The sequence below is a fragment of the Typopeltis vanoorti genome, chromosome 4, assembly GCF_054136105.1.
Source record: "Typopeltis vanoorti isolate ZY-2024b chromosome 4, IOZ_Tvanoo_1.0, whole genome shotgun sequence".
Lineage (NCBI taxonomy): Eukaryota > Metazoa > Arthropoda > Arachnida > Uropygi > Thelyphonidae > Typopeltis > Typopeltis vanoorti.
This window is the reverse complement of record NC_143552.1, coordinates 97662473-97682639: the sequence shown is the minus strand read 5'-3', so window position 1 is coordinate 97682639 and position 20167 is coordinate 97662473. Positions and strand designations below refer to the sequence as shown.

The window sequence follows — 20167 nt, the reverse complement described above, 5'->3', positions numbered from 1 at the left end:
GTTATTTTCTATAAATTATTCTCAAGTGACAGTTACATCTTATGAAGACAAAAAAGTATTCTACTTCTGTTTATTAAAAGCATGTTAGTTAACATATAATTTGTTTTGCAGTTATGTAAGTGACATGAGGCATCCAAAATAGAAAACGACAGATGTTCCAACAAGAAATATCATGGGAATCACTACTTATAGAAGACTTACCCTATTAATATCATTATGAGAAAGACAAGTCATATAAAGAATGCTTAATGATTTAATACTGATTTATGATATTACAGTGGTATTGATTTATGTTTTGATTCAGTTTATATATATATTGACTTATTCCCCTAACTATATACTTTGCACAAAATACAACAAAAGAAATTTAAAAAAATGAAATACTATTATTTCTTTTTGTAGTTTTAAGCTTTTCTGTCAGAATTTTTATTACATCTGTCAGTCAAATTTTAATAATTAACAGTCTTTCAGTACTTCCCTCAAGCAGTTTTTACCCATGCTGCATTGCTCAATGAAAATGGCCAGTAAAGGCCCCAGATTTTATCTTGATTTATAAACTATTAGGAAAAATATATACTTAGACCACTTTGAGGGCCCGAAGAGGATTTTACTGTTAGTTAGTTTACAAAATGACCAAGAGTTTTAATTAGGGAAATGAAACTGTAATGTAAACACTTTTTTTTGGTATATACTTTTTAAATATTTGTTTCTTAGTTATAATTCTTGCCCTATTCAAATTATTGCTTCATATTATTCAGATGAAAGTAAAAAAATTCCTCTTAGTTAAATAAGTTAAAGTTGAATGCATTTTATAATTATTTTTTTTATGCCTTGGATGCACCTAAATACTTAACAAATCAATGTATATAATCAGTTATGTATCATTCATGATGTACAAATTGTAACTTCAAAGTCACATTGCCTACCTTCCTTTACTTAAAAAGGATAAGGTTTTTATTGCAAGACTACATGCATTTCAAGTTGCAGATTTCTAAGATTTTATTAAAAGACTAGAATGCAATATTTTTCATACTATACAAAGCATTTTTTAAAAGATATACTATATACATATACTGTATATATCAATACTGCAATATTTTGCATTGCTTTATTTTTTACCTTGTTTGTTCTTGATGCATAAAAATATAGCAGAAAAGTTTATAGTTCTATACATTCCTTTGCTCTGCTCATTAAGAATAAGATGTAGTTGCATTTCTCCTTGTTCCAGCAAAACTTTTGAAACGAAAGGCACGCTAGGTACGATACATACATACAAAATATTCAAATATCTCTTAATTGTACTGTAGTTTCAGATATAACTCTCAAAGGTAGATTTTAAATAGCCCACTTTTTCATGTAAAAATTACATAGTTTTGCTGTTATATTTTAAATGGGACTTTACGTGTAAAATATGATATTTAAAATGAAGCATTTTACATTACGGTATTTGGCAGCTTTTCTATATCACTTATATACATATTTTCACATATTTACAGAAGAAAGAAAAATATACATTACAAAAATATTAATATACAATATATTTTCCTGCTAAAGATCTGCAAAAGACACTCTGGGTGCCCTAGGTGCAATAGGTACAGTTGATACAGAATACTCCATCTGTTTCTTCTGTTTTTTCTTTTGTTTTCTAAAACAAACAAACAAAAACAAACTTTTGAAGAAATTTACTTTCAGTAACACTCACAGGAATGATTATTAAACTTATATTCCTACAATGAAGATAATAATAAAACTAAAATTATTATTCAGGACCTCTGTGGATTCACAAGCCTCATCATGATGAAGGCTCAACTGTGCATTCCATGCTATAGCTCTAAGCTTGTCATAATTGCCAGCCTTGTATAATACTGCCACATATATCCTATCCTCACAGAAGTCTTCATACCACTAGGTGCATCCCACATCTCTGAACTCTAATAGTGTTTCCTCTTGCTATACAGCTGCTACAAAGACGTGATATTATAGGCATGCTGCATGACTTGTTCTTGTATTCAGAATTTAAATGCTGTTACCCAGTGGCGCACTCAGGATTTAATCTTGGAGGGGGCCGAGCACTCGAGATTTAATCTGGGGGGGGGCGAGCACTTATGATTTAATCTTGGGGGGTGCGAGTTGAGTAGACGATTTGAGAATACATACTATGCATTGCATACGAGCTATGACTGAGCATCTGCAGTGATTGCCAATACATGATACCCATGATCTCCTCTTGCTCAGCTCGGTCAAACAAAGTAGTGCCCGAGCACCACTACGTTCGCCTTGCGTTCACAGCGGCCAGGATTGCCGAGAGCTATAGGGTATTCCCACCTTTTGTGACTGCTAATTCATAAGTAGCATAGAAATAGAAGACACTACACAACATAAATTTAAAAAAAAAAAATAAGAATTTTAATTAGGAAAAGATTTTTGGAAATTTTTCTAGTGTTTTTTCCCTTTTTCTTTTGGGGGAGCCAGGGCCCCTTGGCCCCCTCCCTAGATGCGCCAATGCTGTTACCATTTCTTCTATCTTCTCCCTGAAAGTAGCTCATGACATTTTGAGTGAAATACATAGGAGTAACAAATTATATTTAGTTTTCTCTTATATGCGCAAAGCCATTATTTAAAAATTATACAGGGTGGCCATAAATTAACTTTCCCTCTTTGGAGGTATCTGTAGCTAAAACTAATACATGGAATGAGACCACATTTTATATTGAGACTTTCGAAGGCATGGGGAGATGAATATCGTGAAAAAAAGATTTAGTACCAAAAGTCGCCGATAGGGGAAATTTTGGCGCTGTGCGGAACCGAAAGCAGTCAAATATTTACAGTAAACGTGGATAAAAAGGATTATGCAAATTTTACTGTGCATAAGTGGCAGCAGTGCCACCAATTCCACTTAAAAAGGGATTGGGAACGTTCAGGCAGTTATTTGAATGACTGACGAATTCTGTTCAATATGCATCCTACCTTGCCTCAGCGTGCTTTACTTGTTAAGTTGTTTTACCTTAAACAGTGCAATGCCATAGTGGCCCTTTGGGAATTTAGAAGGCTTCATAACCTGCATACAGGTCCTATGTCAGCTGTAGCTGAGAGCTACGATTAAGAAGTTTGAAAAAACTGGATCACTAGGAGTTAGACCTGGCAGAGGACGAAAAGCAGTGCAAGAAGAGAAGACAATCACAGATGTTGCTACTGCGGTGTTCGACGACACAGGGACCAGTACTGGTCCAAGCGCTCGTGCCATAGCGTGCACACTTGATATGGCTTATGGTACAGTCTGGACAATCTTACGGAAAATGCTTCACTTCTATCCGTTATATGGATAGAAGTGAAGCATTTGCACAGTGTGCAAGCACTAACTACCACAGATTTTGATATGATAAGCGCATGACCTTCGCACTAACGTTTCTTGCCCGAATGGAGGTCGACAATGACTGGCCTTGGAGAATATTGTGGGGTGATGAGGCTCATTTTTATCTGAATGGATCGGTCAACACTCACAACTGCAGAATTTGGGCATCTGAACATCCCCAAGTGATCTGGCAAGTACCACTGCATTCTCCAAAAGTAACTGTGTGGTGTGGCTTTACAGCCAATTTCATAATAGGACCATACTTTTTTGAGCATATTACCCCTACAGGTTCTGTAACCTGCTCCATTACTGGAGAGGTTTATCGATAAATGCTGGAAAATTTTGTCATTCCTGCATTGCAGCAAAGACAATGTTTGGACTCCCTAATTTTTATGCAGGATGGAGCACGGCCACGCATTGAACATTCAGTACAGCACCTTTTACGCCAGTATTTCAATAATGAGAGGGTTATCAGTCAGTTCTTTCCGACGGCATGGCTGCCTCGATCCCCGGACATCACTCCGTGTGACTTTTGGCTGTGGGGGTATTTGAAATCCGTTGTGTATGTTGGTGGTATTCCCAACTTGCATGTCTTGAAAGAGAACATAAAATGGGCTGTTACGAACATCCAATCTGACTCCTTATGCTCAGCTGTAGAGCATGTCACACACCGGATGTTTGTTGTACACAAGAAAGATCAGCACATTGAAAATCGTGTATGTGATCCAGGGGACCCTGATTCTGATGAATAAAACATTATTTCCTGTGAGTTCAATCACTACATTAATTTTGTCTCTCGTAAGTTGTTGTTTTAGTTTAATTATTATTATTATCATTGTAACGTGCCACATATCCAGCTGGAATGAGTGATGCGGCTGTCGCTTACACTGTCGAAATTTATTATTCCATTTTATCTGCCTTTAATGGAATTATCTGCTTGTTTTCGGCTCTACCAGCGCCAAATTTTCCCTATCGGTGACTTTTGGTACTAATTTTTTTTGCAGAAATCATCTCCCCCATGCCTTCAAAAGTCTCAATATAAAATTTGGTCTCATTCCGTTTATTGGTTTTAGCTATAGATGCCTCCAAAGAGGGGGCATCTGTAGCTATTCCCCTACTATCATCAGTAGCACTACCCTCCCTTTTTTTTCTTTTTTTTTTTTTGTCCTTTCTATCCTTGCAAAAAAAAAAAAAAAAAAAAAACCGCTGTTTCTATGTTTCACTTATTCCACAACTTTTGGGCAAATAAACTCTATCAATGAAAAATTTCATCTCCATTATTTCTCAATATTCTGCATTTATAAATAAACACAGCAGTTCACTTTTAGGTATATAACCTGTCCTACCAAAGCCAGTTGTTGGTTATGATTTTCCCACCATACCTGTCTTTTCCCAATTACCTTTATCTCTGCTCATCCCATGTATCAGCTCAGTCTCAACTACCTCACTCACATCTCGATCCATTCCTATGCTGATCATCTCCATACATACACACATTCAGTACTACTTCCATCATCCACACTCCCTATGCCATGTCTCCCTGTACATCCCCCCCCCCATTTTCCCCATTCTTGCATTTCTATTCTCTCTTCATCTCTTGAACTAATACTATTTCCATGCTGAATGTTTCAGTCTTCCATTCCATTCTCCTTATCTTTCACTTCATCTCTTACTTCTGTTTTCTTGCTTGCATCACACTTCACTTCCTATCTAGCAACAATTTCTTCGGTTCACTCACTCCAAACCATTCAAATGCAATCTGTCACTTTTGCATAATTTCATTCTTCCCTCAAATACATGCCACACATCCACAAACTGCACTCCCTTCTCACACAGCTCTGCCAACATACCATTCCTGATTCTCACTCTCTGTCTCAACTCATCATTGTCATACCTTAGCAACACACTGAACATTTCCCACTATACTATATGTTATCTTTCACTCTCCTTAATAACTTCCTGATATCCACCCTTATTCTCCTTATGTCTACCTAAATCATTTTGTTCTCACAATCACCACTAACTCTCTTGCTCATTTCCTCCTCATATCCAAAATATGAATTATCTTGCTCACCCCCCCCCTCCTAGATAGCAAACCTTATGGACTCTCATTAATCAATCCTCTAATAATGGAATCTCCATATACACTGCTGTTCTCGAGTCATTTGCGAACCTCTTTTCTCTTTCATTTTATTTTGCACCCTTTGATTTGTTTCCTCATTTCATTTTTATTTTGAACAACTCTTTCTTCAAACCTTGCATTCTATCAGTTTCACTTTCTATCGCTCCTGTAGTCTTGCTATCTCTAGTTCTGCCGCACCTTTCTTCCATTTCCTCATTCCTACTTTCTTTTGTTTCCATATCACTTACTTTTGTTTCTTCATTCTTGCATTCTTTCACTCCCTCAGTCTCATTAACTTTCATTGATTGGCAGGGAGATGAAGTTCAAGAGAAAAGATCATGAAGCATAGCTTGCATGTTACAGTGGTGAGAAGGATATTGACCTGTAGAGATAATGTGGTGGTTCCATTATATAGGACTTTAATTAGACCACATTTAGAATACTGCACCTAGATCTGTTCACATGGATTAGAAAAAAAAAAACATACAATACGAAACAAACATACAAAAAAAAAAAAAAAAAAAAAAAAACGTGAATAACAAGGATGTTCTTAGCACTTTGGAATATCCAAATGTCCACTTGAGGTCAGATTGAGAAAATGTAATCTGTGAGACTAGTGAGAAAGGGTAAACAAAAAACAAAAAAAATTCTCTTCTCTGACTGATAGGCATTTCCTTGTTAGCTTTTCTTAGCATAAACACTCACATCAACTGCTTCCTCAGCCTTTATAAAATCAACATTCTTTCTGCTCAAGATGCTATTTTCACCCATTCAGCTACTAATGCTGTATAAATTTCAAATCACTTAACCTTAGATATTGTTCTCATGTTTGGGATGGTGTACCAAAAAAATTTTTTTTGATGATTCTGAGGAGAGTGGTACAGCTGATCCATTATCCATCTCTCAATAGCTTGCTTCACCCAATTTCTTACAGATTAACTGTTTCAAATGTTAATCTTTTGATTGATCAGTTTTGTTGACCTAGAATAGATCTTCTGTGAGGAGTCCCTCTTGCAGTGACTTATGATGTACTGCATGGAAATGAATCATAACTATCCAAACTAGTGATATAACTATTACTGGGAACATAGACTGGAAGGAGGAAATGAAACTTATGCAGTTACTAGGGAATAATTATAGTACAGAGGGTGTTTCAATTAAACAACTATTCTGCCTCTGGTTGGTGACAATGATCATGCAATACCTCACTTGGAAAGTGACTAAGTTTATGAATATTACATTCAGAAAAGGTTACATGCTAAACTACACAGTAGCAAATTATGACCAACTGAGGTGTATATTAAGTTCAGCAGAATGGTATCAGTTGATGGATGGGAAAAATATTGACTGCAAGGGAAAAATATTGACATAAAAAATACTTAAATGATGCAATATCAGAATGTGTCCAGAGAGTTCAAAGAATAAATAGGTAGGAGTCAAATGGATGTGTAATCTTATTAAGTAAGAGATTCATAAGAAATGGATGATGTGGAAGGAATATAATCTGTATAAGGATGATGTCCGTTATGAAAATTATAAGCAGCTGGCTAGAATAGTCACAACTGTTGTACGGAAAGCTAATTCTGAGTATGAAAAGAAACTGGCTCTGCAAGTTAAAGACAACCCATGAGAATTCCATCGATATGCTGCAAGTAAAAGAAAAAATGAATATGAAAGAATAACTTCTGAATGCAAATGGTGTGAGGGTGACAGATGCTGAGAGGTTGTTCAACTAATGAGTGTCCATTTTGCTAAAAGTTATCGACCTGGTGTATACAACATTGAATATACTGCTACCTCTTCTGAAGAAACTCAGGTGCATGAAGAGAAGATATAAGAGCTGTTGCACAAACTGAATAAGAATTCAGCAATAGAAACTGATGGGATATCAACACAGGTGCTAAAAGAGTGTTCAGCTGAACTGGCTATTCCTTTGACCAGGATATATAATTTGAGTCTCAGAACAGGAAAGATTCTGCAGGAATGGAAAGAATGTATGGTAATCGCATTACACAAGGGTAGTGCAAAGACCAATGTACCCAACTATCGGCCAATCAGTATCTCAGGAGTGGTGGCGAGGATTTTAGAAAAATTGGTTAGAACTTGCATTCAGAAATGGGTTGACTACTTTGCAATGAACAGCATGGGTTGAAGTTCGGGGGGGGGGGCCATGTAGCAAAGATTGCAAGTACTAAGGGAAGGTCCTGTTTTAGCATGACCCTCCCTTAGTAAACTTCTTTGAGTTGCTCACATTATATGATAATATTACCATTGAACTAGATGAGGGGAATGGATACACCATGATACTTTTGGATTTTGTTAAGGCTTTTGACAGAATACAGCATGGAAGACTGTTGCATAAATTGGAGAATATGGGTTTGGATTATAAAATATCAGCATGGATAAGAGGATCACTAACTGATAGATATAAAAAAGTTGTATGTGGGGGGGATGCGAGTCTGCAAGATTTAAGGTAACTAGTGGTGTACCACTAGTTACCTTAAATCTTCAGTCTGTATATTAATGATATTGGGAAGGATTTGACAAGCAACATACAGCTATTTGCTGACAATGCAAAGATAGGTAGGGTAATCAGGAATGATTTGAATAGGCTGGATTTGTTAGCATGGGAAAATGGATGTCAGTAAATGAAAAGTCATGCACTTTGGCAAGATTAGATATCCAGTGTTGTATTATATGGGATTATGCTAGAAGAAACTGATCAGGCTAGGGATCTTGGAGTGTTAGTAGATAACAAGTTGAAGTTCAGGGGGCCATGTAGCAAAGATTGCAAGTACAACTCAAAAGATAATTGCAATGCTGAAACGAACCTTAACATATAAAGATAAAGATGTCATTTTGCCTCTTTTACAAGGCCTTGGTAAGACTTCATGCAGACTATTGTGTGCAGGTCTGGTCTCCTGGTTTCTTTCGTTATTCTAATACAGTGGAGAAAGGGCAAAAGAGAGTGTTAAAAATTATATCAGGATTGTGAAATACTGATTATGAAGACAGATTGAGAACACTAGCAAACAGGAGAAAAAATGGTTATACAGTTGAGATGTACAAACTTCTGAAAGGGTCATACAGGACTTCAGTTGATGGAATTTTTAATTTTATGGAAGGTGGGAAAGGATAAGAGGGCATCCTTGGAAGCTGAGAATGAATACTGCTAAGAAGAGAGTCAAGGCTAGATTTTTCTCTCATAGGGTGGTGCATGATTGGAATGGATTGCCATTGAATGTGGTATGTGCAAGCAGTGTGAATTAATACAAGAATAAGTATAATAGCTGGTGCATGTAGTATGTGGCCTCCCTCAATGAGTCCCTAACTCTCTGGAAGTGTCTCTTAATAATAATTATTATTATTATTATCATCTGAGATGGCATGTGATGGAATATACTAGGGATTTTAGAATGCTCGATCTAGTAATTACATCTGAGAATTTGTGTAACCAATATGACCACATTGCCAGCAATTGCTGAGAATAATCAAATGGTCTTGACCTGGAAAGTGACTAAATGTGTGAATTTTCACTTAAGAGGGTTTATATGTGGAATTACAAGGCTGGTAAATATGACAAGCTTAGGAGATTGCCTAGATCAGTGCCATGGCTTGAAACTGCAAGGACTGGCTGTAAAGGAGTGTTTGAGGGAAGTAAGAGCACTTCATACCTAGAGTCAGGAGGGTAAATCAAGTGGGAGTTTGGATGAATATCATCATTAAGCTGGAAAAAAAAAAACTTTGAGGAGTTCAAGGAGAAAGGTGACCAGCAAGCACATGAACAGTACAAAGAACAGGACAGAACAGTAACCAATGTGGTAAGAAAGGCAAAAGCAGAGTATGAAAGGAAATTAGCAGTGCAGGTCAAAGATCCCAAATAGTTCTTTCAATATGCTGTAAGTAAAAGGAAGAATGTTTATGGCAGAATGATTTTAATGAATGCCAGCAGCTGGTAGTGAATTAAGCAGGTAATTCACTTAGAATTACTAAGTGAATACTTTGCAAGAGTATATCATCCAGGTGGAGAATGAATTACAGAAACTTTGTCTCTGTGACAACAGAGGCAAAGACTTATATGGAAACCGAGGTAAATGAAATGAAATTGCATAGCATATTACAGAACCTTAATGTGAATACAGCTATGGGATTAGATGGTATAGAAGCTCGAGTTTTATGTGAATGTGCTAGGGAATTGTCAGTGCCTTTGACTACATGGTTTAATCTAACCAAGTCTGGATTGGTCCTGGGGGGGGGGGGGAATAGTGCCATTGCATAAAGGAGGCTCCAAGATGTAGTAAATTACTGACGAATCAGCATAACAGGAGTTGTTATCATGGTACCTGAGAAGTTAGTCAAGAGCAAAACACATGAATGGATAGACAAATGGGATACTGTATGGGGGCAACATAGTTTTGTGAAGGGTATGCCATGCCTCAGTAATTTGCTCACATTTTATCATACAGTAACAGCTGAGTTGGATAAAGGTAATCCTTCCAATGATACTGCTAGAATTTGCAAAGGCCTTTAACAAGATACCACATAGAATTCTAATCAATAAACGGCAGCACATGGGGACGGATATAGGGTTGGTAAGGTGTATAAGAGGGTAGTTGATGGAGAGATATCAGAGAGTAGCTTATTCTGGAGTAGAGTGCAGAAGAAGGCCTGTGGTGAGTGGTGTGCCATTGGGCTTTGTTTTTAGGCCACTACTATTTAATTTGTACATTAATGATATAGGAAAGGATCTGAGAGGAACTGTTCAGTTGTTTGCCAATGATGTAAAGTTGGGTAGAGCAATAGTTAATACAGATGATGTTAAAATTTTGTAGGATGATTTTGATAGACTGGTAGTCTGGGCAAATAAGAATGGATGTCAGTTTAATATGGCAAAGTGTAAATTTATGCATTTTGGGGTGATAAGATTACCAGTGTATACCATATTGATGGAACTGTACTCCAGGAAATTGAAGAATCCAGAGATTTGGGAGTGTTAATGGATAAGGAGTTAAAGTTTAGTGGGCACATAGCAAAAGGCTAAAGCAGCTCATTGGATTACTTGGTTACAGAAGAATACTTTGATGATTAGACAAGCAGGTTATTATTCCTCTTTATTGAGGCTTGATAAGACCTCATCTTGACTACTGTGTGCAGATCTGGTCATCTGGGTTTCTTGGCAATGAGGAAGCGGTGGAGAGGATCCAGAGGCAAGTGACTAAGATGGTAACAGGTCTATGGAATAAACATTACGAGAACAGGTTGAAGATCAGAATTACAGAAACTGGTTTACAGGTGGAAAAGGGGTGATGTCATTGAGACATACAAATTACTGAAGGGTTTTTACAAGATTAATACAGAAGAAATTTTTCAGAACAGGTGGTAGGAGAAGTAGGTGCCATCCTTGGAAATTGAGCAAGAGTGTAATTAGCAGAAGTGTAAAGACTAGATTTTTTGCTTGGAGAGTGGTGAATGAGTAGAATAGGTTGCCAGAGTCTGTTGGGCGCCATAACCATGAATGAGTTCAAAGCAAAGTATGATAGATACTGCTCAAAAGCTGGATAGTGCTTAGCACGATGTTTAGGCCTCCCTCAATGAGTCTAAGGACTTCATGGAGTAGAATGTAGTAGTGATAATAATAATAATGATTAACTTTCACTGGATCCTCTTTAGTGCTTTCATTAGAGATAACCACACCAAAAATCTAATCTCTGATATATGTAGAAGATATATGTATATTATTATGCAATAATTACTGAATGGTGTTCCATGTTTGGTTTTTGTGATCTTGACTATGTAAATATCATTTGAAATCTGAGGTAATAAGTAGCTCTGAAGTATCTTGTTAATTACATAAAATATGAAATTCAATTTGAGCAAATTTCCAAAATAAATCCTGAAAGATAATACAAAGATATAAATCAGCTTATGCAGATTACATTAATTTTAATGTATATGACTGGTGACCATACAAGTCATAAATGTATTATATCATATCATATGATAAAAAAAATCAATAGAATTAGGATGAACAGAATTATAGTGTTTTATGAACTGTTTTATTTTGAGATACTTTAGTATGTATTATCCAATGAAATTTAGACTAATTCATTTGGAAATAACTTTTTTTGATTTTGTTGATTCTTGAAAGGATGTTCTGATTTTTGCAGACATGCTAAATTTAAAATTATACAAATTAAAGAAGTTCATATCTTACCTTCGCAACCTCATTATTACAAAAAGAATAGCTGCATTTCCAATTATCAAGCTCACTATAATTGCTGAAGGAACTACAATATCTAGAAGGTAAGTAAAATATTTTTATTATTTTCAAGCATACTGTGCATTTTAAATTAATGAAAATATATCTGCAAATGCTAAAGGTGTTGGAGTTACATGTACTTTTAACTGTCAGGTGTAAAAAAAAAAAATTGTCTTGAATGGTGCCACTTTTCAATGGCATGCTTAAAAAAAAAAAAAACCTTCAATTAAGTGGGTAAGTCAGAAAGTATCCACAATGCTTTATTTAAATTTTTTCTCGATTGTTATTAAAGTAGGGTATTTCACATTGAATAACTGGCTGCGTTGGTAAATTACCTACAGTATGTGAACGGGATCATTACATGCATTAAAGAAGACAGAGTGCAATGACTTTAGAGGTTGAAGGTTTAAAAAGTGTTGCAGTTCCCTTGAAGGCTTTAAAAACTTACTGCTTTTTAAAAACATTATATTGCATATGTAAGTAAATTCATATGCTCAAAAGTAGCCAAACAAGAGTCACTGATGACGAATGATTAATGTGGCTAATGAAAACATCAACAAAACTATGAACTTATTCTTGACAACAGCAGGGTGACTAATGAAGTGACAAACCAAGTGCAGAGTATTTATGGTTCTACTTATGACATCTGTAACAGACTTCAATTCTTCAAAGTTTGTTTGCAGGATGGATTCCTAAACAACTAATGGATTTGCATACATAAAATCCAAACCTTTTTTTTTTATTTTTAGTTATGATATAATGTAAAAATAGATTTCACTTATGCAGTTTGGGATATCTCAGAGGAAGCTGTGCTCTCCAGCATTTCAGTTATGTTTTAGTAACTAACCATTCTCAAGTGGTTCTGAATTCACTAGAGAACGGAAAAAAATTGTCAATACACTCTATGATGTCCCTTTCTGATGCTGAAGTGTTTGGAATTTGCATAATAACTGATCTCCTACCTGTAAGACTAAGTAAAAGAGCTAATCCTTTCATTTGGTCTTGCAGACAGGAGACCAGTAATTATTAGTACATCACTTGCCACTAAAAAAATGTGTATATTTTTTTAACAGTATTAACTCATAATACCATATAAGAACAAAATAAATTATGTAATTTATTAAGCTGCTAATATTGTTGCTCTCATCCTTTCAACATAGCCTAACCAGTATGGTTAGGATATGCTGAAGATGCAGATTCTATTTGCCCTGGTTATCCAGACATACTAAATAAATTTTTAATGCACTTAAATGGCCAACATCCAAAAATGCATTTCATTATACAAAAAGAATTGTTTTCACCATCACCCAGTCCCATAACACATAGGATCACTGAACTCAATTATTCCATACATTTTAGTCAATAGTTACAATCCTGATGAAACAGATAAAACAGAAGAAGAACATACTCTGTTCCTCTTCTCATGACAAGATTATAGTGAAACTACTCCAGTATTTGTAATACATTTGAAAAGATAATTAAAGTACTAGTACTATTGCATAAATATAATCCACACCACGTCTACACATATCAAGCTAGCAATCCTTATGTATTCTCTAAAAGACAAACTCTCTCTTTTGATGCATCAAGCATTTATAAAATGTCATATGACCTGTAGTGTAGGCATATGACATTTTATAAATTCTTGGACAGACAAAAAGAACTGTTAATGTTCAATTGAAGAACATGAGAAATATATCATCATTATGGCAGCTCAGGACCAGGAAACCATCCAATAGGCACCCTATCTGTGTTCACACAGGATTGTATGAAAGAAAACAATGATACTGCACCTATTTTTGGAGCATCAGCAAAGAGACATTTTGCTCATCTCAAGTAACATAGCATTAATTTTTTTTTTTTTTAAGATGACTCCTGTCTGCAAAAAGTTGTAAGCCTATAGTACAAAAATACTGTGGGCAGACTAAGGTTTTTTTTTTATTATTTTTTAAACAATCTGGAAATCTTGCTCTAGAAACCAAAAATGTAAATTTTTCAAGCCACTTCGGGTCTCAAATAAACAGGCTGGTGGTCTAATACCTGGCAATGAAATTCATCTCCTGGCTAAGGACATTGACAAAACATCCATGTCCACAGCAGAATTCAATCTGCAGCCTATTAGCTGGAGAGTGAATATGCTATTTACAGCATGCATGCCCTAGAGAGAGTGCCATGTTATTAATTCTTATTTTTGTTCTGTTACAATAAAGCTACTGTGGAGACAATTTGAACTGGCTCCATAATTATTTGATTGTAGTGCTTATAAAAGTGTTTGTAAAAGGTGCTTTTGTGTTTTGAAGATGGTTGTTTGAATCCAGTGAAATATATGCAGCTTAATAAATTATATAATTTATGTAATCAATGAGCAATTTGGGATTTAGCTGACCAAATTGTATTCTTATTGGCTTAAACCAAAATTTCAAATGATGGTACAACACGACAGAATTTCATCCTGCCCGGGGTGTCACCCAGTTAAACAAGGCCCCTGTTGTTTTTGCCAGGGAACCAGGGCAAACAGCGAAAAGTTAGCTACTGGAACAAATCTGAAAACACACCCCAACTCAACATCACCAGAGTTAAAGATCGGTATTATCAACATAAGAAGCCTGAATCGCATAGAAATGGAGCTAGCTGAGGAATTAGATAAGTACCAGATCGACATAATAGGGGTGGGTGAAACAAAAAAAAAAAGACAAAAATTGCAAGATCTTTCTGAGCAATAAATACAGAATGTTATATTCAGGTCATTCAAGTCAGAATGGGGAAATGGACAATAAGACTTATTTGTGCCTATGGTCCAACAGGTTCTACTAAGATAGAAGTGGAGGAATTTTATGAGGCTTTAGAGAAAGCAACTGACACAATGAAAAAGGAAGAGTTGGTCCTTGTTGGGGATCTAAATAGCAGATTAGGAAATTATTATCAGGCATACAAAAATATTTTGGGAAAATATGGAGAAAAGAGCAAAGCTAATAATAATGGTTATTATTATTAGCTTTGCTCTGGTTATTACTAACACCATGTTCCAACATAAAAATGTGCACAAATTCACATGAAGAGAAGAGGCAAGTAATAAAAGTCTCATTGACTCTGTTATTGTTGATAGTGATGTTTTCCCAGAGTGTACAGAGGATTTGAAATTGGAAGTGATCATCATTTAGTCTTGGGCAGGATATTGAATTTGATATTGAAAAGAAGAACATGTAAGAAAGTTTTAAAGAGAATAAAAGTTGAGCAGCTCTCAGATGTGAACTGCAGACTAATATACACAAACAATCCCTCTAGCGGCGACTTCCCATCGCCGCTAGAGGGATTCGTAGCGCGTAGTGTTCGTGAAAGCTCCAGACAAGATAAACGTTATTTTCAGTTATCGTTGATAAATTTATTTTAATATTGCGTAGTTTTGTTTGCCTTGCATATCTTAGTGCGTCTGTTTGTGTGTTTTTGGTGTTTATAATTTATAATTTGATAAAATACGTTACCAGTAAGTATGGCTCCAGTACGAAGGAAAATGGCGGCCAGTAATGATGGTTCGCCATCTTCTTTCAAGAACTGTAATGTAAAGGAGATGATTGATTCAGTGTACTATCTGCGAAATGTACACTTTGCAGAGTGCAGTCAGAGTGTGGTTAGATGATAATAAAGGAGTGAATGTGTGTAGAAAATGTAGGGAGAATGAGGAACTGAAGTGTATTTCGGATCGTGAGTGTGATATTTTTGTCGAACTTCAGAATGAAGAAAATAGGGATATGACAAGAAACGGCGAGGTTGTACCAAAGAATTGGGAGAGTGTGAATGTAGAAAGTGTAAATGATAGTATTAATGGTTTTACAGAGAATAAAAAAGATAAGATAGATACAATGAGTGAGATCGCGTTGTTGAATGGTGCAATACAAAGGGCAAAACAGCAGCTAGAGCGCATGAGCAAAAGTCGACTGAATGAACCAACCAATAATAAAAAGTATGACAGGAAAAATAGGCGTATGAGTGTGAACATGAACAAAATGAAGGATAGAGTGCTATATGGAGACTCGTTACGAGGTGTATTAGTAGAGGATTTGACAAAATCGTACCAACCTGGTGCGACCATAAAGGATGTAACTGAGTCTATTAGAGAGCAAAAGGAAAGGGTGAAAGAAATGATTGTTGTGGCAGGTACGAATGATTTGAAAGGAGATAAAATGGAAATGATAGAAGACCTGAATGAATTGTTTGAGGTAGCAAAAGAAAAGAGTGAGAGAGTTAGAATGATTAGTCTTTTGCCATGGTATGACAGTGAAATGTTTAAAAGGAGGGCCATAATTGCGAATGACTTTATGCATGGGTTATGTATGACGAGTGGTGTGGAATTTGTGGACGTGTGGAGTGAGTTCGATGGGCGAAAGGATCTATATAAGATGGATGGCTTGCATTTGAATGGTTACGGTGTAAGGAGACTTGAGAAAGTGTTGCTGAATGTAGTGGATGTGCAAATTCAGGGAAACTAGATTTATTAAGGGGGGGGGTAGATATACAGTCCTTACGGAGGCAGTTGAATGTATGAATGAATATAATATGCCCGAGCAAATAAGGACAACAAATCAAAGTGGGATAGTTAATATAAGGCATCAAGGTAGGGTTGGGGGTAATGGGGGGGTCTTAAATTCATGTACACTAATGCTAGGAGTATTAGGAACAAGAAGGAAGAGTTTTTGGCCATGGTTGGCACTTCCAGACCACAGGTTATTGGTATTAGTGAATCATGGCTGACTGTAGATGATATAGCTAGTGGGATTGAATGTGATGGGTATGGTGTGTTCAGGAATGACAGGAAGAATAAAATGGGGAGAGGAGTATTGTTGATGATAGCTGATGAGCTACAGCCAAGGAGAATAGAAGTTGAATTGCAGGATAGAGAAAAGAGCACATTTGAGGCCATTTGGTGTGAAATTGTGGCTAGCAGAACTAAATATACCATTGGGTGCTGCTATAGACCAGGTGATGGAAAAGATGGTGGTGACAGTATGCACAAGCAAATAGAAGAAAGGAGTGGAAGGAGGGTAATTATGATGGGAGATTTCAACTATGGTCGCATTGATTGGAGTGAGGAGAGGACACACGGGAGGAAGGAATTGGATTTTATGCGGTTATTAAGGGATAACTATCTGCGACAGCATGTAATGGAAAATACTAGGGGTCAGAGAGTGCTTGACCTAGTAATTACATCTCAGGATTTGGCTGTAACGAATATGACCACATTGCCACCAATTGGTGGCAATGTGGTCATATTCATAGAGTGATCATAGGGTCTTGACTTGGGAGGTGGCTAAAGGTGTGGAATTTTCAATTAAGACAGGGTACATGTGGAATTATCGGGCTGGAAAGTATGACAAGCTTAGGAGTTTGATTGGTTCAGTGCCATGGCATGTACAACTGCAAGGACTAGAAGTTGATAGTGCATGGGAGGCAGTTAAGAAGTGTTTGCATGAAGTAATGGCTGACTGTATACTTAGACTCCGACTAATAAATCAAGTAGGGGTTAAATGGATGAATAACACCATTAAGCTTGAGCTGCAAAAAAAGAAACAACTATGGAGGGAATTTAAGGAGAAAGGTGACCGGCAGGCACATGAACGGTATAAAGCGCAGGCCAGAAGGGTAACGAGTGTGGCAAGAAAAGCAAAAAAGGATTACGAAAGAATATTGGCCATGCAGGCTAAAGAGAATCCTAAACAGTTTTTTAGATATGTAGCAAGTAAAAGGAAAAATGTACATGGCAGAATGATTTTAAAGAATGCCGATGGTAGGGAGGTAACTGAATCAGTTGATATAGTTGAGTTACTGAGTGAGCACTTTGCAAGCATATATCATCCAGGTGGTGACATTACAGAAACGAATAAACCAGTAGATTATACGAGAATTGTGGTGAATGAAGTGGAGGTGAGTAGTCTATTGCATAACCTCAATGTCAATACATCCATGGGATTGGATGGTATACCAGCTTGTGTCGTATGAGAAGCATCTAAAGAATTGTCAGTACCCTTGACTATTTTGTTTAATTTGAGTCTCTGGTCTGGGTTAGTCCTGAGGGGGTGAAAAGAGGGGAAAATAATTCCACTGCATAAAGGTGGTTCCAAGACTGCTGTTGTAAATTACCGACCGATTAGCATATCAGGAATCATTGTCAAGGTCTTAGAGAAATTAGTCAAGAAAAGAATACAGGATTGGATAGATGAAAATGGGATATTGTATGGGGGACAACATGGTTTTGTGAAGGGTAGATCATGCCTCAGTAACTTGCTCACGTTTTATAACACAGTGACGGCTGAACTGGATAGGGGTAATGGGTTTACAGTGATACTACTGGACCTTGCCAAGGCCTTTGATAGGATACCACATGGAACCCTAATCAGTAAACTGGAGCAGATGGGGATAGATATAGGGTTGGTGAGATGGATAGGAGGGTGGTTGAAGGAGAGATACCAGAGAGTGGTTTATGCAGGAGTGGAGTCTAAAAGACGGCTTGTGACTAGTGGTGTGCCACAGGGCTCTGTTCTTGGACCACTGCTTTTCAATTTGTTCATCAATGATATAGGAAAGGATTTGAGAGGAAGTGTTCACTTGTTTGCTAATGATGCAAAGTTGGGTAGAGCAATTGTGAGTGCACAGGATGTCAAAATTTTACAGGATGATTTGGATAGTTTGGAGGACTGGGCTAGGAAAAATGGATCTCAATTTAATGTGCCAAAGTGTAAGGTTATGCACTTTGGGGTGAAAAGAATAGCAGCAGTATATCGCATTGGTGGAACCGTACTCCAGGAGATTGATGAGGCCAGGGATTTGGGAGTGTTGGTAGATAGGAGATTGAAGTTTAGGGGGCACATTGCAAAAGTGACTAAATCAGCTCATCAAATCACTTGGCTTCTGAAAAATACTTTAACATGCAGAGACAAACAAGTCGTTGTTCCTCTGTATCGAGCCCCATCTGGACTACTGTGCCCAGTTATGGGCACCAGGGTTTCTTCGTGATGGGGAGGAGGTGGAGAGGATCCAGAGACGAGTGACCAAGATGATAGAAGGTCTGTGGAATGAACCTTATGAGAATAGGTTGAGGATTTGTGGGTTGAAGAAATTGGATGATAGGCGAAGGAGGGGTGATATGATTGAGACATTCAAATTACTGAAGGGTTTCTATAAGATTGATCCAGAAGATATTTTTGAAAATATGACTGGTGGTGGGAGGATTAGGGGCCATGCATGGAAGCTAGGCAAGAGCATGGTTGACAAGGGAGTTAGAGCTAGGTTTTTTACTTGAAGAGTGGTGAATGAGTGGAATAAGCTTCCAGAGTCTGTTGTGGGTGCTACAACCGTGAATGAGTTCAAGGCAAGGTATGATAGATACTGTGTCAATGTAGAATAGTTGTTCTTGACATGATGTTAGGGCTTCCCTCGATGAGTCTGTCGACTCCTTGGAGTTGCCCGGAACAATAATAATAATAATGATTAAAGAAAAAATGAAAAAGTTTGAGAACCTGGAGATTCAGTGGCAAGCCCTGAAGAAAACAGTGATTGATTCAGCCAGAGAGGCATGTGGTGAGGTTGTGTGCAAGGATAGAAAAATCAGAACTCCATGGTGGACACAGGAATTTAAAGAGGCATTTAAAGTGAAGGAAAAGAAGAAAGCATATCAAAAGTTCCTGGCAAAAAAAAAGATTGTGGAAGAGAAGCTTGGTGAAGAACATTCGTTACTTTAAGTCAGCTTGTGCTCTTAGAGAATACAGAGACAAATGTAAAAAAGCTAAACACTGTGTAAAACTGATTAAACAAAAGTCATGGGAGGACTTTGGCAAGAACATAGAAAATAAATATCAAGAAGGTGTTAAGATATTCTAGAGGTTGTTGAAGAAGCTTAGAAATGGAGGAAAGAGTGCTGTAAAAGGAATTAGAGATGATAAAGTTGACATGAAAACAGGAGAAAAAGATAAGTATGGAGTAATTACTTTGAAAAACTGCTAAATGAAACAAGCAGTGATGACAGCGCAGTGGTAAAAACCACTGACCAGGCATGCATTCAGGAATACATATCCATACTTGAAGTAGAAAAAGCCATCGAAGCCTGAAATGTGGAAAGGTAGCAGGAGTAGATGATATTCGACCAGAAATGCTCAAGTATGGAGGTATGAAAGTCATATAGTGGCTGCACTGCATAGTTCAGAAGGCTTGCACAAAGGGACTAATTCCAGATGATTGGAGTAGAGCTCTCATAGTACCTATATATAAAAAGGGAAATAAAAGTGAATGTGAGAATTACAGAGGTATTTCCCTACTGAGTGTTCCTGGCAAGATCTATGCAAGTATACTTGAGAAACGGTTGAGAAGAATTGTGGAAGAAAAGCTTGGTGAAGAACAAGCTGGATTCAGGCCAAATAGAGGATGTCAGGATGAGATCTTCACT

General features: G+C 36.9%; 1 protein-coding gene across 1 annotated transcript in view; it reads right to left on the bottom strand.

Moving 5' to 3' along the window:
• Positions 1 to 237: 237 nt before the first annotated feature.
• LOC150107531 (uncharacterized) overlaps positions 238 to 20167 on the bottom strand; it is a 102915-nt gene continuing 82985 nt past the window's right edge. The window contains exons 7-8 of the mRNA XM_090391367.1: positions 11689 to 11770; positions 238 to 1645 (exon numbers count right to left, since the gene is read on the bottom strand). Of these exons, the coding sequence (XP_090247493.1) occupies positions 1549 to 1645; positions 11689 to 11770 (179 nt within the window). The 3' untranslated portion in view covers positions 238 to 1548. The remainder of the gene's footprint in view (positions 1646 to 11688; positions 11771 to 20167) is intronic.